General features: G+C 46.3%; 2 protein-coding genes across 4 annotated transcripts in view; both read left to right on the top strand.

The window, feature by feature from the left end:
* Positions 1-1,005: 1,005 nt before the first annotated feature.
* On the top strand, positions 1,006-15,740 carry wu:fb80c09 (cardiomyopathy-associated protein 5). Its single transcript, XM_047333702.1, has 8 exons — positions 1,006-1,085; positions 6,804-8,177; positions 9,913-10,014; positions 10,690-10,785; positions 11,812-11,928; positions 12,647-12,880; positions 13,672-14,021; positions 14,379-15,740. Exons 1-8 carry the CDS (start codon positions 1,028-1,030, stop codon positions 14,880-14,882), a joined length of 2,835 nt encoding a protein of 944 aa, XP_047189658.1. The 5' UTR covers positions 1,006-1,027; the 3' UTR covers positions 14,883-15,740.
* A 5,202-nt stretch (positions 15,741-20,942) lies between these two features.
* The window catches only part of adcy9 (adenylate cyclase 9), a 34,824-nt gene continuing 30,458 nt past the window's right edge, over positions 20,943-25,308 (top strand). Inside the window, exons 1-2 of one of the 3 annotated variants that reach the window (XM_047333700.1) lie at positions 20,943-22,219; positions 22,933-25,243. In XM_047333700.1, the coding sequence (XP_047189656.1) occupies positions 23,341-25,243 (1,903 nt within the window). In that variant the 5' untranslated portion in view covers positions 20,943-22,219; positions 22,933-23,340. Of the gene's footprint in view, positions 25,244-25,308 lie in introns of all 3 variants that reach the window. The other 2 variants (XM_047333701.1, XM_035636523.2) reach the window with 2 other exon arrangements.

The raw sequence follows: 25,308 nt of genomic DNA, 5'->3' as shown, positions 1-25,308 counted from the left end.
AACAAATCATTGAAAATCTGTGTAAAAGGACCCTATCTGGCAATGTTATAGAACGTGGAAAACATATTCTGGATCCGCCCTTTGTCCAGAACTGTGCCAAAATGAATTGTCCCATGTCCCAATCTTCCACTAACTTTCTTGGAAATCTGTTTTATAGATTTTGTGTAATCCTGCTGACAAATTAACAAAAGCACAGGGGCGAAAGACATAATCCCCCCAAGGTAATAAAGACGGGTGACAGGCAGGACTCATTTACATTTATGAGAAATGTCTATATTATACACCAATATTTAAATGTGCTGTGGAACTGGGGAAAGTTACCCATTAATTAATGAATGATCAACCGTTCATGTCTTACTATAATTGACTTTCTCTTTCATAAGGAGCAGGCTGAACACAAGTGTGCTCCAAAATGCGTATATACACACATGCACTCACACAGACACGCTCACACTTGGTCATACACTATAGTGCACACACCCTCATATTATCTCATTTATTTCATGTCTTTGCTTGATCTATATTACAAACTTAATGTTTGCTACTTGATCTTATGGTTGCTTGTTTGTTCATTCAGCGGATTACATGACTTGTATTTTCTTGTAATGCGTATCAAGGTCTTTGATAAGACTGTAGGTTTTCTAAATCTCACTTTTTTGTTTTTGTTATGTTTTTGCTGCATTTCTGTCATCGTGTAAATAAGTAATACAAAAAATGAATGAACGAATGAATGATTACAGGTAAACATTGCACAGATAAGCTGAAAACAAAAGAAAACTCTCACTAAATGACTCTTTTATTTACAGTTAATGTTAAAACTGCAACTCTACAACTGTATCCACCAATCTCTTCTTGTTTTTTCTCTAGGCTTCACATTCCTTATTAGACCGGGCAGCTGTTGTGACACACTATGTCCGACATGGGTGCAGTCGCTGCGCCCCACCTCCACCGCGTGCCCTCTGACCTTCAGCCGGAGCAGCAGTATATATAACAGCAGGGGACGAGGGGACAGCCCCTGGCAGTCAAAATGAAGTGTCTGGTGTCTGTGTGCTGCTTGCTGTCTCTGCTGGCCCTGTCTGCTGCAGGTATGGTGGAGGGCGATGGGGTTTGGAGGGGGGGGGGGGTATATTCTCTAGCTCTGTTAGATGCATTGAGGGAATTATTCAAACAGGCGAGGCGTGTGAATTAATGCTGATCCTCTGCATTTTGAGGGTTAGATGTGAATTTGATCTGTCTTTGAACACATCGGAGCGACTGTGGGCAATGGTTTGTGAGTGACTAATGATGGAACAGTCTAAAGGTATGGGTTTTTTTTTGTTTAGTTTTTAATGACTAATTATGTGCAAATTGATTAGTTCAATTTATTACCTATGGATCGGTAATAATTTTTCTTCCAACCAGTTTTTGGTCATAAGCGAAGGGGGTCAAGGTGAGACCAAATCTTGGCAGACTGCTTTACACACACACACACACACTCCCACCACTGTGTACTGTGTATACGGCACTTTACTGCAGTGCAGAGCTTTGTGGTGGCCCACGTGGAAATGTCGGGGGGCTGAGGCGTGACACCAGCTGATGGAAACTGTCCTGTCTGCTGCTCGCTGCCTCTGCCCTGGAGAGAAACACCGTGACAGCACTGACAGAGTGACTTGGACTCACTACAAAGAGTCGGCCCCCTCTGTTGCCGCAGGCCAAAGCTAAAGCCGGCTGAAATGATCAGTTTTCCCACTTGACCTCTTTTGAGTTTCACTGTCCAATCACAGCAGTTCCACGCATGCACGTAACTCCACTCCACCGAGTCTGTGCTTCACTCTGGTTTTGGCACCTCACAGTCGCCTGGTGGCTAACCTTTCGCTCCCTGTCAAACAAACTGAGGAAATTTGAAATTGCAGCCATTGACGCGCTCAGTCAAGGTTTTCCAAATGTTAGACACTGTCAAGTGATACTTCAATAAAGAGAATACCCTTGTCTGCCCTTGGCACTGGTTCATTTTGGTCCCAACAAGTTACCATAGTCAGGTGTCTTGCAAAGGAATGTGCACGCGTGGTCATCATGTAGATACACGCACGTACAAAGATGCACGTACATGCTTGAAGCTGTAAGACAATCATACAGGCAAACAAATATACTTCATATACACACAGCTTAAGCCGGAGGTGCATTGAATGTCTCAATAAAGCCTCATCACTCCCTCTGTGCTCCGTCTGCAGAGCCGCTAATCTGTCATTCCAGTCAGCAGGCTCCGTGTCCAGGGGATGTCCCAGACTAAAACATGCCCCAGAGCGCTCAGCAGAAGGCATGTAGGACCAGAGTGCAGTAGCCCAACAGTTGGGCTGTTGGAAGTTACACAACTAGATGATCAGGTGCTTTTATGGTTGAGGTAAGTGGAAATAACCCAGAAGCAGTGGCAGAGCTCAAGTGGCAGCACACAAAGTGCTGGGAGCTGTCCGCAGCATTATTATGCAGCTGAACAAACAGACATGGACGGGACATCGCTAAAGTCCAGAGAGTCGTGACTGCGGCTGCGTCAGAGCCAATGTATAGCGCATTTTTAAATGATATGATCTTATGAGCAAATCAGCTTAAAAAATGACAGTTACCGATAATCATAAAAATGCTGAATATCGGTCGACCCCTAATAGGCAGAGCTCAAACAGTTTGTGTAGAGTAGGACATTCTAAAGCACCTCACCCACGTTGGGTGAACCAGACATAATTAATTAGAAAAGGTGCTGTGATGGATGCAGAGTTTGTTTTTGTTTTTATTCATAAATGAGCCAGAAACGTTATACCGCTACTGATTGCTTGTGTGTTCATGTTCCTGATTGCTTTTATTTTAGGAATTGGTTTCTTAAAAGGATAATTTTGCATGAATGTAAGCATACATTCAGTCTATAGTCACTCACTGACCAGGTTGTATGTCATCATTCCCGGTGCGTTCACTGTTCTTTGGCCTTTGAGGCGTCACGCACAGCCGCCGCACACTGTTGCAGGAATGTGAGCAATAGCGCAGCAGGGCTGCAGGCCGGCCTCATGACAATCACAGGGAGGAGAGGAGAGCGTCACACTCTCTGGAAATAGGAGTGGAATTATCCCTCCTTCTTTTCACCCACTGACTCATTGTGGGACTATTTCAGTCTCGAACAGGTCCCATCCAGCACCTGTCCCACTCTGTCCCCACGGCACTGTGCTCTACCCAGGGGAACCGCCACACAGGACATTTACACTATATTTTGATAATCAAAAGTATAAATCCTATTATCCTCTTATAATGAGAAAAATAACAAAAATGATTAATGGTGCTTTAGAAAGGGTAAAAGTAAAAATGTACTGAAATCACTGTGATAAAAACAGAAGAAACTGCATGTTTGGTTTTCCCAAATATGACTGTAATTTATTGTTTTGCATGTTTGCCAGCAAAACTCTCTTCTTCCCTCTTTATTATACTAAATTTGACAGAATGTCTCATAAATTCCACAATATAATTATTTACATGCGTGCGTCTCACATGTCCTCTTCCCCCCATTGGTGCATCTTTTTTTTCCATCCTCCTAATTTTGTTAACTTTAATTCAATTTGGCCAACACTAGCCACCGGCCCGGCAGAATTTGATCTCTTTAGTTTATCTTCTCAGCCATCTCGAGGCATGCAGTGTGGGGAGAAGCCAGTAAACTAAATTTAGCACGTACAAAGGCCTCGCGTTGACGTGATTCATGTGAATAGCAATTGCTTTAAACCCAATGTCGTCAGCTCTGTCAGCACTTAGCAAGACAGAGGGCTCATTCCTAACTTATGATGACAAGTCAATGTGTAGCTGGTACCTACATGTCACCAGGTAAAACTGAAACCAACCAGCCGATGGAAGCGACTGACCTTGTCATGTAGTGTTACCTAACTTTGGCGGCCCGCCTTCACCGGCTCACCTCGGGAGCTCGGCCACCGGCCTGCCGTTCATGTCACAACACAGGCGATGTTGTGGCACTGTGTCTTTGGACAGCACCCAACCCGCTCTCATGGCTCAATCAGATCCGCGTCCGACCGCCCTTCTCAGGTTACCCCTTACCGAGCTCCCTTTCATTTTCTCTCACTCCTTTACTGATTCCTATGGTACAGTTAAGTCTGGCCAAGACACGTTTTACGAGCCCCGGGCCACGCTTGAATACCAGAGCGCTGGACAGGATCAGTAGACCTCTACACCCTGACGTTCCTGGACAAGTGCCGTGTGAGTCGGACTTGATTTCTTATATCTGAAGATTTTGATTTGAGTCGTGAACTCTTCAGCCAGTTAGAAAGCATTACCAATGTGAGCGGTGATGGCCAAGCCAAACACAGGAAAATCAGTTATGTCCTGCTGCAGAGTTTGACTTGGATTGTGCTCCAGCGCCTCATGGACCTGCCATGACCACATTCTTACCTTTGCTTGGACCTGAAATAAGACTAGTTGATTGTGACTGTTGGTAAGACTAAGCCAAAATCACAATGCAAAAAAAACATTATAGAACGAAACTGATTTTCACATACTCTTGCACTGAACGTGTTCGGAGAAAAATCTCCTGGCGCCTATACGCTTACAATCCACTCAGCAGGTGATGAGCCAACAAGGCTTCCAGAAACTAGAGGTGACGAGCGGTACGATGAGAGCAAAACCGTCTGATGTGTGATTCACGCCATTGAAATAGGGGAAATAAGTTGTCAGGGTGGATTGGGCAGCAAAAGCAGAGTACATTGAGTCTTGAGGGAATCACTTAGGACAGTTGTCCACAATGTAAATATATCATGTACGTGTCATTTTGATTGGGTGTGGGCTCATCTTCACGGCTGGTAATGTCACACCGACTTTTAAAAACAGATAGTTGGTAAGAGCCACAGGCGCATTGGTTGGTCGACCTTCTGGTTAGATGTTGGTTCAGCTACTCCCAGTTTAATTGTACGGAAATCGTTTATTTGAAATAATTAAAATAGAAACATTTCATTGACTGGTGGAAGTTCGTCCTATCAACTTAATGTGACCATATGTTCAAAGTTCTTCCTTCCTTAGCATTAGCCTGTTTGCCCATGACGGACACTGGTCCAGAAGCCATAACAACGTGTCAAACCCGTACAACAGCTGCCTCCAGCTGTTAGCCTCCATCCTGCACTCTGACCCCACCTCGTAACTCAAACTGTAGACTTACATTTAGCTGCCTGTTATCACACTTTGTGCCACTATGCGTTCCTCTGTCATAACGCCTCACAGGCAGTTATTATTAATCAGAGGTCACGGCCTTGTGAAGAGTATCTAATGTAAATGAATACATATGGGGCAGCAGGGAGGGAGTCCCCTGTTTTAGATATGATTGTTTTGAAACCGTAGTAACTGTAATGGACGGTGCGATGCTGAGCAGAGCTGATGTCCGTTTACCTACATGTGATCTGAGTGAAGCAGCTTTGTAAATGTCTTCTTTTGTGTTTAACTGAACTGCAAGAAACAATTCAACCATCTTTGGTTGTGGAGGAAACACGATGTCAATCAAACACGAGTCTAAACCAAACTAATAATAATAATTACCAACAACTTAGTTGAGTTTAATGCTCTATACAGGGGTGTGTGTGTGTGTGTGTGCGTGTGTGTGTGTGTGTGTGTGTGTGTGTGTGTGTGTGTGTGTGTGTGTGTGTGTGTGTGTGTGTGTGTGTGTGTGTGTGAGTGTGTGTGTGTGTGTGTGTGTGTGTGTGTGTTTGTGTGTGTGTGTGTGTGTGTGTGTGTGTGTGTGTGTGTGTGTGTGTGTGTGTGTGTGTGTGTGTGTGTGCGCGTGTTTACGTTGTCATGTTGACTATGGTTGGGTCGATTGACCCTAATCCAAGTCTTTAGAAATTCTGCCTATAATTATTCAAATCCCATATCGATTTGCATTAGTTGAATATTGATTAAATAGCCTAAATATGACACACTTTGTGTTTCAAAATCATCAAGTCTGTGGCTTGAGATGATATTGATACAATTTTGCCGAATGCCATCCGGGACAGAGACATGATGCAAAGTGTTAAGATGTCTGTTGGATTTGTTGGAACTACAGAAAAGGGTTATGGTTTGTGGTTGTACAGCAGAGTTACAGAGTGAAGGTTCTTCTCTCACAAAATATGTTTACACCCAATATTAAGTTTGTGTGGTGTTTAAATACGAACAAACAAATATTATAGTGTTTTCTTTATTCAAATATCTATTTAGTTAGATTAAAACATGAAAATAGTCATGCATGTATGTAGTTACAGTAACTAGCCACCCTGTCCACTCAGCTGTCTCACTTTTGAACCTCAACACGCCATTCAAGGAGCTGAAATGTGAGTCTTACATCAGGGCTGTGCGGCAGATCTTTTCCGCTCTGTCCTTGCACAGGGACAGATTACTGGTGAAGCGCTGACCTAACGAAGAAAGGGGACTCCACGTGTACAAGTTGTTCACACCTTTCAATCTGACTGGTCAGAAATACAGTACATTCCAGTGTATCTGTTATGGATGGATATTGCTTTAGAAAGAAAACATCTCGGTCACTGTAAGTGTCATACAGTAGGTGTTTGCAGTTCACCAAATTCTCTGAGCCAAACCATATCCTGACTTCACACCTTTTGCTTTTTACTTGGCTGTGTTGGTTTATGTAGGTGGACAAGGAGTTTTTTTTATCAATTTCTACAACACCTGGTGTTGTACATATTGTATATTACAGCACAGTCTTGGGGTCAAAACACACCTATGAGCTGAACTGTTCTGAAAAGTAAACGTATGTAAGCCTCTATAATCACAGATTCTTTCTTCCTTCACCCCCACAGATCTGCTGGCAGAGGCCTCCATCCACGATGAGGAGCCTCTGGTGCGTCTGCAGCTCCAGCAGCCGGAGGGAGACCTCTTCTCCTGCGGGTGTGACACAACAGAGGAGCACTCCAGCCAGAGCTCCTCCAACGACACCCCAGCTCCGGAGAGGGCCGTGTGTCAACCCTGCACGCCCCCGCCAGCTTTGAGCACTGATGCTGAAGAAAAAGAAGAACCAGCCTCCACTCTGGAGCACGGAGAGGAGGAGGAGGAGGAGGAGGAGGAGGAGGAAGCAGCTTTCACCGAGAAGGTGGCAAGTGACGGAGAAGAGGAGAAGGAGGAGGCACCTTCCCAGGAGAGGGTAGTGGAGGAAGAGGAAGAAGATGAGGTGATGTCTGCGGAAGAGCCCGTAGAGGAGCCTGAGTCATTGGAGGACGAAGGTGTGGAGGAGGAGATAGAAACTGAGGTCGCGCCATCTGAAGAGGAGGAAGAGGAGATAACTAAGCAAGGAGAGGCCGAATTGGAGGATGATTTGTCTCGTGAGGAAAAGGAAGTGACTGAACCTCAGGAAGAGGTTGCAGAACAGGACGAAGTTGCTGCTGAAGAAACAGTTGAAGAGTTGGTGGGGGGACCAGAAGTTGAGGACACACAGAAGGACTCAGAGACAGAGGCAGCCGAGCAAGAGGAGGGAGGAGAGGAACCTGTCCTGAACGAAGCTGCAGAGGAGGAAGCTGCTGTTGCTGCGGGTGCAGCCGAGGAGGAGGAGGAGGAGGAGGAGGAGGAGGAGGAGGAGGTTGCAGTAGCTGAATCTGAATCTGAACCACAGGCAGAAGCGGAGGAGGCTGCTGCAGCAGATTCTGGACCTGAGGAAACAGAGCCAGAGGTCAAAGCAGAACCAGAGGCTGAACCTAAAGTGATTTCAGAGCCTGAGAGTGAGGTGGTTTCAGAGCCCGAACCAGAACCAGAGGTCATTTCAGAACCAGCACCAGAACCAGAGGTCATCTCAGAACCAGAGCCAGAGCCAGAGGTCATCTCAGAGCCAGAACCAGAACCAGAGGTCATCTCAGAACCAGAGCCAGAGCCAGAGGTCATCTCAGAACCAGAACCAGAACCAGAACCAGAGGTCATCTCAGAGCCAGAACCAGAACCAGAACCAGAGGTCATCTCAGAGCCAGAACCAGAACCAGAACCAGAGGTCATCTCAGAGCAAGAACCAGAGTTGATTCCTGAAGTTACACCGGAGCCTGTTGCGGAAGTCGCTTCGGGGGATGTACCGGTGGAAACCACAGTGGAGGAAACTCCTCTTGTGGAAGACGGTGCTGCTGCTGTTGAGGAGGAGGAGGCACCAGAGGAGAAAGTCACTTCAGCTGAGCCCACAGAGTCTCAAACAAAAGGTATATAATAATATTAATGCTGCAGTATAGATGTAACTCAAAACTGTACACTGACACCACAAGCCAATGTCTCGTCTTCATTCTGTGTTCCAAGTAGAGCAGGAGGGATCCTGCCCCCATCCTCTCGCTCATCCTGTGGTTAAGGAGGGGGCCGTTATCTGGTGTCTGGGTGTTGACACGTGCTATAAAAGAGTTTCACATCTCACGCTATGATCCCATTTCATGACTGGGTGTCATTGGAGGCGATTTAACTGAACATATGCTGTTTTGTTTTTTTTACCCTGTAGTTGAAAAATCTTTGGATATCTAGGGGAATAACTTCAGAGGAAACACTTGGCCTACATACTTATTATTGACATATTTCCACTAATCTGCATTGGCTTCTTATAAGTGTTAAAACAACATAATAAATTATCCAGTTAGCCCCACTTAAAAATACAACATTTGGTTTTTAAACCTGTGATTTTGGAACTACTAAATGTTTGTGGTAAAAAGTTGCCTCAAGAGGTGCCTGTAGGCAGACTTTTCATTTTGGACTGAGCCAGGCCAGCTGTTTCCCCCTGTTTCCAGTCAGGCTACTGGCAACTATAGCTTGTAATCTTCTCATCCAAGTCTCAATCATCGACTGTATTTAAGAATGGACACAGTCACTGGAGTCGGAAAGTGAAGCCAATGCGGAAGTGCTTTAAACCTGCATTCTCTCAAATGACCAGCAGATGGCGAACTTGCTGGTTACAAAAAGAAGTCAGTTTCTTTAGAAGTCTATGAGGAGATGACACTTCTTCTCTCTTGATTTATAACACAATTATTTTGTGTTCATGGTCTTGATCGCTAGTTTCAGGTCTTCCAATAGGTGCTGGTTACAGTTGTAGATGGGCGTGCACTGGACGAGCTGGCGCTGGCCAAACATGCTTGAGTCAAAGGCTTCAAAAAGACAATTCGCAACCCAATCGGGAAGTCGCGGTGGGTTGCAACTTGGTCTCATCAAGAAAGCAAATAAGAGTAATTCCCTAAATGGCAAACTAGTCTTTTATCCAACTGCTAATGGTAAAAATTATTTGTAGGGCATTCAGTCCAAAATCCACCTAAAAATGATTTATTCACATTAACAAACTCAAGCAAAGCTGAAGGAAGATGTATAGCATTCAGAGGCAATGCAACAGTTATTAAAGATTGTATAAATTCTTATAAAGCCATTAATACCAAGTGATAAACCTTATATATTGCATGCCTGAAAAGTGGTGCCAGTAAATTCGAATTTGGAAATGTGAATTGTTTCACTGGATGTATTTAACGCATATGAGTCATGAAATGACAGCAAAGGTCTCTGTCTTCTCTCTCAGACTTGCCATACCCCCAGAATATGACACCGTGTGTAGCTAAAGGGGAATAAGCAACAACCTCTGGTACAGAAATAAACAGACCAAAATAGCAAAGGAAATGAATAGACAGATAGGTGGACAACAGCATGATATAACAGTTGGGGCCTGTACTCGGCTCCCGGTGGTCTGGTCACTCACAACCATGTCTGAGTTCTCGTTATTAAATGAAATATTTATAATAATTTATAATATAATATACAAATATTATGTTGTAAGTAATTGTCAGCGTACGCCATAAAAATATGCTAAATTGATAATCAGATGAAGCCTTTCTAATCTCCTGCAGTCAGCGGTAAATGCATGTCCGGGCTGTTGACCTTAACAGTTGACTGACAGTCTGATCCTCTGACCAGGACATGGAGTGGATAAGGCAGCAGGCCGGATGCCGAGGGACCGCTCCCATATTGAGGACACGCTGCAACTGGCTACTGGTGAACCCTCAGCAGAGTTCTCAGGTGAGAGCCAGACTCATATCGTCTCCAACGCCCTGACAAATCACTGACAAGCACGTATGCAGCCAAGCATGCGAACACGTCCTTCTGCTAAAAAATTGGACCTTTAGTGATAACACCGGCGCGCTGGCCACAGTTTCAGATGTCTTTGGTTTGCGGAAGTGCCTGAAGTTATGGACTGAAAATGAGAATGCGGCAGAATGTTTACAGCTACTTGGTCAGTTGAAATGAAAAGCAGATGTTGTTGAAAGTGAAAAAAAATTTGGGGGGGGCTTTTATGCTGAAACTATTCTGAAAATTGCTTCATGATGTCCAGGCCACGGGCCTTTATTGTGTGAGTGTGTGTGCTGTATGCATGTGTGTGAGTGTGCAGACATGTCTCAGGCAGGTGATTAATCGGTGCAATCGTGTAACTCTGTCCTTGGCATGGAAGCCTCTCTGTTCTGTGAAACCAGATTCATTTCAGCGAGGCCAAAGTCCCGCAGCCGAGCAGAGACAGTCTCTTAATTCACCTCCGCTCAATTCAATAAACTCTTTCGAGGGCAATTCATCACATACTGCCAAAGAAATTGTTGTAATCAGTAATGTTAGCAAGAACATTAATAATAACAAAATGACTTCTCACATTATATCCCAATTATTACATTCCGTTTCCTCCCTGTCTCTTTCCCTCTGTAGCCGCTATGAAGAAGCTGTTGAACAGCTACCACTCGGCCATCAAGCCAATGGAGCAGGCCTACAAGTACAATGAGCTCAGGCAGCATGAAGTCACAGGTAACAGTTTAACCATTGCAAATTAAACATCATTTTCTGTGTTGCACAGTTTGCTTTTGCGGGCGAATATCACAGACGAAGGTTTTATAGGTCATCGGCAACAGGGGAAACCAAACTCTTGGTTTGAGTCAACTCTGGCACCAAATGAACCCAAATAAAAAAGAAATCTACAAATGCAAATACTACAGATGCTCCAGCTATGCAATTATTGACCTGATAATCAACCATAATCAACTTGCCCAGTTTCCTCTTCAGACTATTAACGGTCACGCACCGGAAACCATAACCGTGCCTCTTGCCAACATGAGCAGCTCATCCCACAGTTGAACATATACAGAACCGTGGGGTACAAATGAAGTCATCATGAAGTAGAAAAACAGCCAGGACCTGACATTATTCAAACCAGGCCCACACAGAGAGAGTCCGTCTGCAGAAAATGAAAGGGAACGTTGTGTTGGCCAGACTCCCAGCTACTTTGTTGGAGCACTTGAGGGCAGACATGAGTATTATTTTATGCTTAGGAGCAGGATGAAGACCGCGATGTGGCGTGCGACTCTGGGACACCTTGTGGTGCAGAGCGGAAAGACACAAAGTCAATATCACAAAGTCTGTCTGTCTAATTTAATTTCAAGCGACACATTCGTTCAGCAACTTCATGGCAGCTTCCTATTATGCCACGAAGCGTCAAGTGTGCTGAGTTCACATTTTGACCTGAGGGTGGCGCTGGAGGGGAGCTCACCAAGGGTCAGGGAAGCATGACTGTACCATTTGATTTGGTTATCTCCTGTGCACAAGTGGAAGTTTTAACCCAAAGCTAAAGAGAGCACGAGAAAAGAACTTCTAATTCCAAGCTGTGGTTGCAGCTGAATAACCAGCAGTAGGGTCTGAGATGTTGTTGTAACTCATTGTAGCATCCTAAAAAAAAAATGCAGGTTTAGTGTAAAGCAGATTTTTTTGTATCCCTGTTCCTTTTCCCTCTCAGTCCTTCTCATTCCTGTCTCCCTGTCTCACATACGAACGCTGCAGATGGCGAGATCACCTCCAAGCCCTTGGTTTTGTTTCTGGGACCCTGGAGCGTTGGCAAGTCGTCCATGATTAACTACCTGCTGGGACTTCACGGCACCTCCCAGGAACTCTACACAGGTTCACACTTTAAAAAAAAACTAAAAATCAACCTGTTTGTCCGTGACACAGCTACTGCCCAAAGATTGCACGTGTAAATCACCAGGGTTGTGATGAATACACCACAAGTCACTCGGGGTTCATGTTAATTCACCAACATACTGCAATTCTGTGAGGGAGACCCGAAACTATTCGTGAACGGCAGCCCTCGTGTCCACAAGTGGCAACTTAAATTACATTTCTATGTGCTGTATGTTCCAATGTGTTCATAAGCCAGTTACTCAAAAGAAATTATCAGGAGGATAACTGACCGAAAGCGAGTAGAAAGAGCATGAAACAACAACAATAAACATGTCTTGTGGTATGCGATAGAGGAGAGCATTACAATCAGAGGAATGTCGCAGCCAGTTACATCAAATTAAAGTTAGTTAACATCAGCCACCTGAAGCTTATGGTCACGACAGACTAAGTAAGGCTGCAGCAATGAAAGGAGCGCATTGCATCATTCCTGATTAATTAAACTATTAATTTTATATGCAAAATATAAAAAATATTCTATCTCTACTTTCTCTTTCTTTCAAAGTTGCATGGTGTCACCCACTGATCTGCAACTAACGTAGTTGCACATGCACGAAACACTGCTTTTTAATCAAGAATGAGTGCAAAAGATTACCACTTGTTATGGATTATATCTAGACACAAATCATCTGACGTCATTCCCTCTTCATCCTTCCACCAGGTGCTGAGCCCACCACCTCCGAGTACACCGTCATAATGCACGGCGAGAAGTTCCGGTCCATCGAGGGCATCGTCATGGCTGCGGACAGCTCGCGGTCCTTCTCCTCCCTGGAGAAGTTCGGCCAGGGCTTCCTGGAGCGGCTGGTGGGTGTCGAGATGCCCCACAAGCTGCTGGAGAGGGTCACCTTCGTCGACACACCCGGCATCATCGAGAACCGAAAACAGCAGGAAAGAGGTGATTGTTGCAGGTGGAAAATGCTTTCCCGTCAAAGCAGCATGAAGCCAACTTTCGTTCACTTGGTCTTCGCCGTGTGCCGCTGTGGTGCTCAAAGGGTCCTGAAGCAGCATCTTTGGGTGATTGTCCCACTGAAACCCATTCAAATGAAAACGTAATGGTTTGGGCAGCGTGACTCGGCCAGGGTGGAAGCTCAATCAATCGATGACGGAGATCTGCTGAGTCTGTCTTCAGTGTGGGTGCACTCGGTGCAACGGTATCAGCAACGTCATGCAGGCGTCACCTGACAGCGATGACCACTCAAACACACACAAAACAATGATGAGTGATACATGAAATCTCTAGACTGTACAGCGTGTTGAGTTTCTTTACACTGGGTCTTTGACAGACTTCTTCCCCACTAAAGTCTTGTGCAACGGATTCAGATTAACTCAATGCGTGTCTGTCACGGATCAATTTGTGGCTGTAACAGTGTGTGGGAGAAATTTCACCCTGACGTCAATGGTTTCCCTGCAGCTAAATGAGCTCAGGAACGTGTAATGTGAACGTCTGGGCTTGAATCTTTTTTTGTGCAATTTTAGAGAGGTGACCTCTCGTTCCTGCTTTTCTCCCCCGGAACAATGTCTGAAGCAATGAGCGCCAACTGTGCTTCTGACGCAACGTTGTTAATTGCTTCCCATATGTTAAATTTAGTTTTCCTGTGTCCACCGTGCTGCATTCTGAGCATTTTCACGGAAGCAGAAAATGATAATGTTCTCATGTTTTACACCTCATCCCCACTCCCCCGCCAGGTTACCCTTACAACGAGGTGTGCCAGTGGTTCATCGATCGGGCCGATCTGATCTTCCTGGTGTTCGACCCCACCAAGCTGGACGTGGGTGGGGAGCTGGAGATGCTCTTCAAGCAGATGAAGGGCCGCGAGTCCCAGATTCGCCTCATCCTCAACAAGGCCGACAGTCTCTCCACGCAGGACCTGATGAGGGTCTACGGGGCCCTCTTCTGGAGCATGGCGCCGCTCATCAATGTCACGGAGCCGCCCCGGGTTTACGTCAGCTCCTTCTGGCCCCAGGACTACGCTGCAGACACCAGCCGAGAGCTCTTCATGAGGGAGGAGATCTCTCTGCTGGAGGACCTCAACCAGGTACAACTCCCTGACTTTTTTTTACACCGTGCGTTGCTTTGTCAAACAGCAGGTGCCCCCATCGTTTTTCCTCGTGAGGTCAACTGAGGTAGAACGACAGTAATGTTTGTTAAATATTGAAAATGTGGCTAAAATTCAAGAAAAAACGTGCGGTTACACATATATACCCTGTGATCTACCTTTGTGTAAGAAGCACTTGATCCATAGAAGTGCCCCCTGGTACTGTTGTTCTCAGTGCACCGGAAGCAGCAATCCTCTCAATAATTCAAAATGTGTGTCTTTTTGTCTCTCCCCCTCTGTTTATCGTCTCTCCCTCCCTCGGTCTGTTCTCGTCCCTCGTCTCCTTCTCCCGTGCAGGTGATTGAGAACCAGCTGGAGAACAAGATCGCTTACATCCGCCAGCATGGCATCCGTGTGCGCATCCACGCCCTGCTGGTGGACCGCTACCTCCAGACCTACTACGACAAGCTGGGCTGGTTCAGCGACCCCAGCGAGGTGCTCCAGGACATTGTCAATGACCCGGACAAGTACTACATCTTCAAGTCCATTCTGGCCAAGACCAACGTCAGCAAGTTCGACCTGCCCAACAAGGAGGCCTACCAGGACTTCTTCGGCGTCAACCCCGTGTCCAGCTTCAAGCAGCTCTCCTACCACTGCGGCTGGTCCAGCGGCTGTCTGCTGGAGAAGATAGAGAGGGCCATCTCGCACGAGCTCCCCGCTCTGCTCAGCGGCGTCGGCAAGACCGCGGTCGCACCTGCTCCGGCGAAGGCTGCGCCAACAACCCCGCCGCCGCCGCTCCCTGGTTCCTGCGAAGGCCCCGGGTGTGAAGAGAAGCCCAAGAATCGCTGGAGGAGGCAGTGAGATGGAGGAGCAGGGTGCTGGAGGAGGAACAGTGGAGGCAGATGGCGGCAGCAGCAGCAGCAGCAGCCAGAGGGTTTTTCTGAAGTCATCCCCGCGGCTGTGGTTTTCAGGACTGGATGTGGGGAGACTGAGCAGAAAATGAGAGGGAGAAGAAAATGTGAAAAGATACAAAGTACCAAACAGACCTGAGTCACTTAGTATTTAAAGATACTTGCCTGTGTTTGCATTTTGATCTGTTAGATGTACCACATGGATGAGGTTCACCACACTGGAACAGTGCAGGTAAGTTATAGACGACAGGAAATAATACCCAGTTCATTTTCAAATACTTTTCTATGGCTGTAAACTAAGAGTGTAGGACCTGCGAAGGTCAACAACAAGGGGAGTGTGTGGAGCCTTTCTGACTGCAGTTTGTACGAGTAGTAAAAGTCATTGCCGTCTGCAAAAAACGTGAATGTGTGCAAAGAAGGATCCTTTCCTCCACCACCTTTTTTTTTTTTTCTCAAAAAGATGGAGGAGGAAAAAAAAAATCAAAGGCCTTTATTTCTACAGAGCTGCTCGCGATACCTTATGTTCACGAAGTCTGAGAGTGATTGTTTTTTTTCTTGTTTCTCTCCGTTTTCAAGTTTGTTCATTATTTATTCAAGAGTCTGTCGTTGGAGGAAGGCTGGCAGTGACTCTGCTCCTCCTGCGACTGACGCTGCCACTCTTCGTCTGTGTTGTTTAGAAAAGTCTGGAGATTCTTGTCAAATCTGCCGTGCTGTGTTTTTACAGTTAAACCAGTCTTGGTCATTGTCATGTCAGTCAGGGCACATGTTGTATTTCCATTGGTGGGACAATAAAATAGACAGAAGGGTACTCTCTGTGGTTTATTTAGCTAATGATTCAATCCTATTTAGTAACTGTAGTGGATTCATTTTTCTTTGTATGGCACTGTGATGTTCATTATACAAACAAGCTTTGTTTTGTCAATTCTCAGTTCTGCACTGGGGCTGAACTGACTGAAGACCGCCATGGTATTTTCATCGAAACTCCACTACTGGTGGGATTGTTGCTCGAGTGCAATCCCACTATTGGATCTTCTCAGGTTTAAGTTTCTTATTATTCCACTGTTTTTTGGTTTTCAAATTTAACTTCTGCATGCTTCAACGTAGGCAGACCAATTAAAACGTTAAAATGTTCATCAAACAAAAATAAATGCCCCCTTTCATGCAAGTCTGAAGGATGTGTGAATGATATTCACCACCCCCCAAAAAATGTGTCTTATAACGTAAGGTAAGTTCTGTTCAGATCCATTTTTATCCCCATTAGTATAAATTCTAAATCAACTCAGCCAAAGCGAGTCAGGATGTCTGGTGGTGATTTGACCTCTCAACTCCGTTTTTTCTCTCTCGTGCAAGTGAATCCTCTTGTCAATCAAATCAATATTGAACCTCTGGGAAGAAGGTAAACCACCGGTCATTTCATTTCTTCATGCACACAGGAAATAAACATTGAAGCCTGGGCAAAGCCTCCTGCTTCGCTGGTGTCTGGGGTATTCGGAGAGGCCGGCATGATGAGGAGGAGTAGGTCTTCCTCACAGACACAGACAGACTACAGCTGTGTGGTTGTTTTTGTCGTCCATATTTAAAGTAAGAATTTAAAGATTATACCAGTATCTCAATGGCGGAGAAGGGAGGGCTGGTTTGAGTGTTTATTTTTATATGTTGATAGCAGCTACAAAAAACTTTTAACCGTGTTTAAATTATATCTACACAGGCACAAACTTAAATTTGTGAGTTTTCCACATTTCCACATTGAGATATGGAAATGACTTTAATCTTTTTTTACATGCACACAAAATCCTATCTATAACTGGAGGCTATGAAATTATTTTTGATCAGCATTTCAAAACCAATAATATTAAAGATCCTGATTTGACTCCATACACTACTGACACCACAGTTCACATTCTTAATCCTTTTTCTTTAACATTTCCAACTTTTCATACAACCGCAACCGTTTATTTATGCAAATTCAAGCCAGAAATCCCACTGCAGTTTCTTCACAAATTGGATTTTGTAGTTTTTATGACAGCTTTCTGACCATGTAAACAAGTTCGTATTGTGTCTCTTTCAGCCCACTGGACTGTTGCTTGACACGGCTGCATACTACCTGGGTATTTCCTTTAAATCAAATTTTTCCCTCCATTCTTCTTCTAGGTCTGTTTACAATTGTCAAAACTGCAATTCTGTTTCCTTTGTGAGGCATTACAGATAAGATATCTTACCATGAAACGATATATGATTCATATAAGTTAGTTGTTTAGTAGCAAAATGCAGTGAAAAGGGGGATTTGGGATATATAAAAGGTGAAAGCATCATCTTGCATCCTCGCAACACGCAGGTTCACACTGGATGTGCTGCTCTTTCAAATTAAAACATTGCAGGCTAATTCATAGGAGCATCATACGGAATAAAAACATGATTAAATGTGTCACAGCTGGGTGAGCACACATCTGCCCAAAGCCCCCAGTAACAGTAAAACAAAAATGATGTTCTTTTATAGCTGTTGGTCACATTTCCCCTGCAGTGACTGAAAAACGCCACCAGGAGGCATCAACACACTCAGACAAATGTGTGGCACAACTCAAGAAGTTATATTTCTTTTGATCAGCTCTTTAAATTTCACTTTTAACACTAAAAAAACTCCAAAACAAGAAGACAATTCCCTAATGCTGAAGAAAAACATGAAGGAAGCTTCTACGCTAGTTTTTTGACAAACTTTCTAGACAGAAAAATTGCCACAAATGACTAAGAATGACTTTCTCTGAGGAAATGTGCAGCAACACAACATTAGAACGACAATGTGGCACATCACCATAACACACAATGTTATTTTTTTATCAAAATATCACTCCCAGTGGTAAGTACTAGGCCTGACTAACTGACTAATTTGCTTAACAGTTCATGTCTGCCTTCAGATTTACACATTTTTAAACAGTTTTGCTTGTGTTTTACATTTGTGTGCTCACATGGGGCTAAGAGCTGGTGCAAGGTTTAAGGTGGTTCTGACTTTAAATCACATCTCAGATCTGTTCACTGATTCAAATAGAAGGAATAAGGTGAAACACAGTGGAAAAAACAGTCAAATGATTACAATAGTTTACAGCAGGTAGAGTAAAAATATCTCACCGCAATATAAAAAAAAATTAACCAAATCTTGAAATCAGTAATCTAATGAACACCCCTGAATAGATAACCATTTAAACCATGTATGTACATGCTATGCAAAAGGCATATCATGAACATATGTTGGAAAAGCTAAATTTAACATGTTGTACCATCAAGGCTCTCTTATAACTGCTGGTGGATTCAGTAAAATTAATTTTTTAAATATTCATATTCTGTCTCTTTTTATTTACTCGGTTTACAAAAACATCGTTGTCCTTTTTGTCCTTTTAGTGTGGAGATAAGTTGAGAGAGAGAGACACTTGGTTAGACACTGGGAGGCCTAAAAAATGCCGGTTGGTTGACTGTGAATTCATTAGTTCACAGGGCAGTCTGTTATTATTGCTGATAATAGATTACATTTGTGTGTGCTTTCTAATAATAAAAAAACAGCAACAGTAATATAGACTGAGTCCGCATCAGGTGCCAGTGTGAGTTTGTTCTCGGTTGTACTCGGGCACTGTACTCAATGACATATGTGTATATGATCATAAACCACAGTGCTGGACGAATTAACCTTTTGACCTGATGATGGCGCTGGTTAGAGAGTCACAGTAGCAGAGGTGTAACATTTTTATCATGGGCAGGGCACCATGTGGCAATCACCAAATACAGATGAAAAATCCTCAGAGACGTCTCACTCTCACAAGTCGTCAGCCTCATGCTGACAATGAGAGGGAAAAGTCAGATGATCACCAAGGTGCGTCTGGTAACTGTCAATGTCTCTTCCAAATTTTTTGACAGTGCATCCCATAGGTTGTCATTTTAGTCTGGATCAAAGTGGTGGAAAGACTGACCCATCAACAGACATGGTCATGCTTGAGCCACGGTGCGATCATGGCTAAAACTGTTGATATTACACAGTAGAATGCATGTTAGGAAAAGCCTTTTCATAGGAGGCGAGATAAGAAAAGAGGAAAATTCCTCAGCAGTGCCTCTTTTAAATACCTGCATGACAACCTGCAGCTGTCCTGAAGCACACCCTTGGGCTAGAAGTTCATTTCCCCAGAGCGGTCAATAAAATATCCCACCATGACACATGCACACACGGCATGGACACACCAAGGCACACGGCAGTAAATATTGTGCATGTAAATATGTGTCTGAGCCCATATTCTGTGTGTAATCTGTGTTTGCAGAGCCACACTCCCGGCTTTTAGTCACAGTGTTAACACAGACTTATCAGTTTAGCTTTATCAACTCTGCAAACAGGCCTCTCTTGTAAGCCCCTCAACATGCGCACGCACGCACATGCGCATGCCACGCATGTGTAATCTCAACCCCGCACACACACACACACACACAGACACACACTTCAACGATGCCCAGAGTGTTACTGGCTTTATTGGAGTCAAAGTTTAGATATTATTGCTTCTTCAAAGGAGGAGCCCACGGGCACACACACACACACACACACACACACACACACACCCACCCACCCACACACACACAAAGTTATCTTCTTCCTATTCACCGGCCTCTCTGCTTTTCACAATTTCATTACCTCATTCCAGTTAGAAATACAGTGTGGTCCAAAGAAATTAATTTCATAAACAATTTTAAAAATGTTTTATTTGCATTGTTGAAATATTTGAGATATTTTGAGCCCTCTAAAATCTCTGCATTCCCCTACTATGAAGTACAGTATTTTAAAATGGTTTACTTCCACTACCCAGACAATATTAATGGTGCCCACATCAATATATCTTGTTGAATTACAGTATAATACACAATAAATGGAAAAACATAAGAAAGTTCAGGATAATTCATAGTATTTATCCCGCTACACTTTTGTTTTTTTTCCAATATAACAACCACATTCAAGTTTTTTAAATTGTAAGATAAACAAATGGATAAATAGAATAAATGCTGCAATTATTCTTTTAAAAGCATCTCGCTGTTTGAAATGTGTTCTCTGTTTGTCAGTGGTTTTTCCATCTGGCATTCGTTTTGGGAACAGATTTTCACCAAACCTGACGCCAGATGCAAATAGAATCAGAGCACTGTCATTGGCAGTTCTTTCAAAGTGACGTGAACGTCGCTCCACTCTGGACACCACCACCACCACTGACTGTCAAGTGACACAGACACAACCAGCAGGGAAATGCCGCTGACCTTCAAATTAAAGGCCCCGGTTTCATGTTGCCATTAGTTGTAAATTAAATACTCAATTCAGTCCACGTTCTATAGGTCAAAGTTATGGCTTATGGTTTGTAAAAAGAACAAAAAATAAATGTATCGTGCAGCTATCTGCTTTACTTATAGCTCCACATCGACCTTTTGCTACGTTACACTGGGTCTGGACACCTGTCACACCAACAATCATAATAATAATAGTTGTACAGTAGTTAATAAAAAAGTATGAATTCTGCCAGGACATCGTTGAAATGGCAATTTTTGATTAGCCAGCTACATTAACCTTGACGCTAACATCCACGTTAACAAGCTAAACTGACACAATTGTGAAATAAATGAAAATGCCCCAAATTAATCTATGGGTAACTATCTGTAATTTGATTTATTTATTGTGTTTTTGTGTATTATTGTGTTTTGCCTTGAACATAATAGAAGTTTTTGATTCATCTAAGACCACTGAGCAACATGACAGCACGTTAGCAAGTAGCGGTTGGCTATCATCAGATATTCTCGGTGCATGTGCTTTAAATTAAGTTCATTTATTACCTTTAAACTATTTCTCTTTGAACCGTTATGAACTAGAAAGTCGAGTTTTATCATCTTTAATATTGTTTCCATGTGAAGACCATCGTCTAGTAGGCTGCAGGACAAACACAAGCGGCGGCGCGGGCGACATGTTGGAACCGTGCTCGGACCGGAAGCCGCGTTCCGGTCGAGCTCGGCTCGCTTGACGGGCCGGTCCCGCCGACCCGCACCGCCACAACAGCCGGCGGACGGTTTCCGACCCAGGCACAGCGAACATGGTGGCGGCGACAGGAGCGGAGCTCGCCCGGGGAAGACGGGAAACCGGCCGCACAGCCCCCGCCGCGGGTCTGCGTCTCGCTTAGCCCCCGCGGAGAGACCCGGTGTGGGGGAGGGGGCGGGGGCGGGGGGCGGAAGAGGACGCGCCGCAGCCGGAGCACAGTGTTGTGTTTGTTGGACGCGCGCGCGCCAGCGAGGACTGGAGCTCTCCAGGCCCGAGGGCTGACGCAGAGGGACACGCTCGTGTTTTGTGGGGGCTTGTTTGTGAAGGTGACTTCACCGAAGGGGGCTTTCTTGGTTTTGCCCTGGGGATTGTTTTTTCTTCTACTTCTTCGCTCTGGGGGAACGCGAGGGCAGGAAATCCAGCCTCGGCTCCAAATAACCAGAGACTCCTGACTGGGTCTGCTCTGCGAACGCAGGAAATACGGCCTGGGAAAAAAAAAAAAAAAAAAAGGAAAGAAGAAAAAAAAAAAAAAAAGGAAAAAAAAGTTTGGGAGCTGCTGGAGACGAGAGGGGCCTCCGCCGCGGACGCTGCGCACGCGCTTCGCGACTGGATCTCGAAGTGTTAACGCGTTCGTTTGTCCCGCTGCGCTCCTGCTATTCCCCATAATAAGTTTGGGGGGGAGGAGGGGGGGGGGCGCCGCGTTCAAACGCGTCCGCGCCGTCGGTGTTGTTATTGCGAGGGTTCTTTTTTCTTGTTGATCATCACTATTTATAGACCAGCCTGTTCCGACCGAGGCTGTTCCTCATAGCTGCAGTCTGTGTTCTGCCAACTGCGCGCAACAAGTTGCAGACACTCCCAGCGGAGGAGAAGCTACACGCTACCTCGGGCCAGCGGAGGGTCTTCTCTGCGCTTCTCCTTGCGGATCACGCGTCTCTGAGCGGCGCACGCCCCTCGCCGACCCCGTCGTCGGAAGGCGGAGGGTGCGGGTGGGGGGGACGGGGGGGAACGGACGGTGGAGACCCGGAGAGGGAGTTCAGGAAAGGACGGGGCTGGATCCGTGGGAACAGGCCTGCCCGCCAGGCCCGCCTGCGATCGGACTCTTGGAGCGGACAGGGGCTCCGGCAACAACTCGGTCCGGAATCCCTCGCAACACTTGGATCAAAGATGGAAGAGGAGTGCATGAGAAGAAGGGGGGACGCGAACCCTTAGCACGCCCGGGCAACGCACGCGAGGGGATGTAGCGGAAGGTAAAGTCGCCTGAATGTGAAATCACTTTTAATGCACAGAATTAACAGCTTACCCACGTTTTAAGTTGGCTTCATGTGTCATGTCAAATCCCTCCCAGCATAGCTGTACAGCCAATGCATAATGAGAATGCTTATTTTCATGAGAGGACAGAAAAATGACTCCTCTTTTTTTTGGTTCTTGTAGTTTTGATGCTTTCAAATGACAGAATCCTTAAATGTCCACATATTTTCACGATAGCGCTGCTGGCTGCTCATAGTTACAACGCTGTGGGCCTTTTGTGAAGAAGGGAAAGGAGGAGTAAGACGACTGTTGAGCGCACGGTGTGGAGGTGAGACAGACAGAGGAACTAGTTGCCACTTGCTGTGCACAACGCCAACTGTTGACAGCCTGCATCTGTGACCGCTCACACGATGAAGCCCTGGACCTGAACAACGTTGAAACGTGATTTCTTTTATCGGGATGAAGACAAAGTCCGTGCAGTTCCCCTGAAGCCTGTCTGACTGTGCGATGCCAGCAGCGCCGACAGATATTGCGCACATCCAGAGGAGGTCGTTTCCAGTCATGTAACGTCAGGGGCGACTTGACGGAGGCACGAAACCCCCCGTTGCATCACCGACCGGTCCTTTTCCGAGAAGGATGTTACGCTCGGGAGGCAGAAAGAGTGATGACAGAGTTTTTTTTTTCTCTCTCCCTCTCTCCCCTTGTACCGCAGCTGGAGAGAAAGCCGGGCTCCAACCCAGAGCCTCTTCGGAGCAGGATGCATGTGATGTGAGTACTGACGCAAACCCCGGGGTCGGATAATGAACTGCTCAAGAAACTGGAACGGCGCGTCTTGTGTGACTGAGCGTGCACGCGGCTGCGTGCGTGGCAGAGACGTGTGCGCGGCGCGCACCGTCCATGCAGAGTGATTATTCCGACGAACACCTTTGCCTCTCTCGCTCTCCCCACGTCCCTGTCTGTCTGCCTGTCACTCTCCCCGCCGCCGCCTTCATCCTCCTCCTCCTCCTCCTCCTCGCCGCGCCACACGCGGCGCCCGCGCACCGCTCCACAGTCGCCTGAGCGCCTGTAGATATCATTAATATCCAACAGCCCCTCGTCTCGCCGTCACAACAGTCACAACATGGCCACTCTGCAGCAACACCGGCAGCTCCTCGTGCGCGGCACCGAGGTCAGCTGCGACTCCAGCGGCGATGGCGCCATGACGGTGCGAATTGCCAACAGCGCGCCACACGTGCGTCAACATGAGCCACAGAGGGCAGCCATCAGTGGAGCAGCGGCAGGAGGAGGAGGAGGGGGCTGCAGGGCTGCGAGCAAAATGAACCCTGACCTCCACAAATACAGCATCTCCTCCAGCTGCAGCTCAGCAGAGTCCAGACCCGCCGCCACCTCCGCCTTGAGGGTGCAGAGGAAGGCGCCGCCGTTGTTCGAACGCTCTGCTGCCCAGTGCTGGGACCCCAAGTTCGACTCCCCCATCCTGGAGGAGGCATGCCAAGAGAGATGCTTTCCCCAGACACAGCGGCGCTTTCGCTATGTCCTGTTCTACCTTGCAGTGGCGGCTGTACTCTGGGGGGTGTACTTTGGGGTCAATAATGGCCGCTGCAGCCCCATGACCTTCCTAGCTCCCACGGTCGCGTTTTTTGTCCTTCTAGTGCTCCTCTTTTTGTTCACCTTCACCCAGCCCTACACGTGGCTCTACAACCAAACCTCCTTGCTCCTGATAGCGGTCACCTTCGCCATCACCTTAGCTCCACAGATACAGACTGCTGGTTACACTGAGCTCGCATGGGCTGGTGGAAGGAACGCCTCATATCGCTCACTGGACGAACTAGCACAAACCACGACCCACTGTATCTCCCCTGTAGGCACCTTTTCCCTGTGCATGGAGGTTCTGCTGTTGTTATACAGTGTCCTCCACGTCCGTCTGTATGCCTCTGTGATGCTCGGGCTCCTCTACTCTATATTATTTGAGGCATTAGGATGGCTTCCATTGCTTCAAAGGAGTTCCGATACTACCAGATTGGCAACAGGGATAGAGGTATCACGTTCTGATTGGGAGGGAGACACACTCCGCTGGCTCGGCCCGGCCAAAGCTCTCCTTCACCTGTGTGCCCATGTCATTGGCATCCACCTGTTTATCATGTCAGAGGTTCGTTCGCGCAGCACCTTCCTCAAAGTGGGCCAGTCTATCATGCATGGCAAAGACTTAGAAGTGGAGAAGGCCTTGAAGGAACGCATGATTCACTCAGTCATGCCACGGCGAGTTGCAGACGAGCTGATGAAGCAGGGTGATGATGAGGGCGGCGGCGAGAACTCTGGCAAGCGTTATTCCTCTGGTGCCTGTTCGGCCTCGGCCATCTCCGTGGGCGGTGGAGGAAGCTGTGGAGTTTCACAAGTCCAAAGTTCCACAGGCCCCAAAAATCATCCTCACAACAATCACAAACGCAAGAAGACCTCCATTCCCCGAGGACAGATCATATTTAGGCCCTTCAACATGAAACGCATGGAGCCCGTCAGCATCCTCTTTGCAGACATTGTGGGTTTCACCAGGATGTCTGCCAATAAGTCAGCACCAGCCTTGGTGGGCCTTCTCAATGACCTGTTTGGACGTTTTGACCGGCTTTGTGAACTAACGTGCTGTGAGAAGATCAGCACCCTGGGAGACTGCTACTACTGCGTAGCAGGGTGCCCTGAGCCCAGGCCGGACCACGCGTACTGCTGTGTAGAGATGGGCCTGGGCATGATCCAGGCCATCGAACAGTTCTGCCAGGAAACATGTGAGACTGTCAGCATGCGCGTTGGGGTCCATACGGGCACGGTCCTCTGTGGGATCCTTGGGATAAAGCGCTTCAAGTTCGATGTATGGTCAAATGATGTCAATCTGGCGAACCTGATGGAGCAGCTGGGTGTGGCAGGCAAGGTCCACCTGTCACAGGCCACTGCCCGGTTCCTGGATGACCGTTACCAGAGGGAGGATGGGCGGGTGGCAGAGAGAGCCGGGCAGACAGTGATGGAGAAACTAAAGGGTAAGTGACTCTTCACTTCTGACTTCCATATGCGTTTTTTTGCTTTCACGGAAACTCAGTGTACA

The sequence above is a fragment of the Scophthalmus maximus genome, chromosome 8 (assembly GCF_022379125.1).
Source record: "Scophthalmus maximus strain ysfricsl-2021 chromosome 8, ASM2237912v1, whole genome shotgun sequence".
NCBI lineage: Eukaryota > Metazoa > Chordata > Actinopteri > Pleuronectiformes > Scophthalmidae > Scophthalmus > Scophthalmus maximus.
This window is presented reverse-complemented; position numbering and strand designations above follow the sequence as displayed.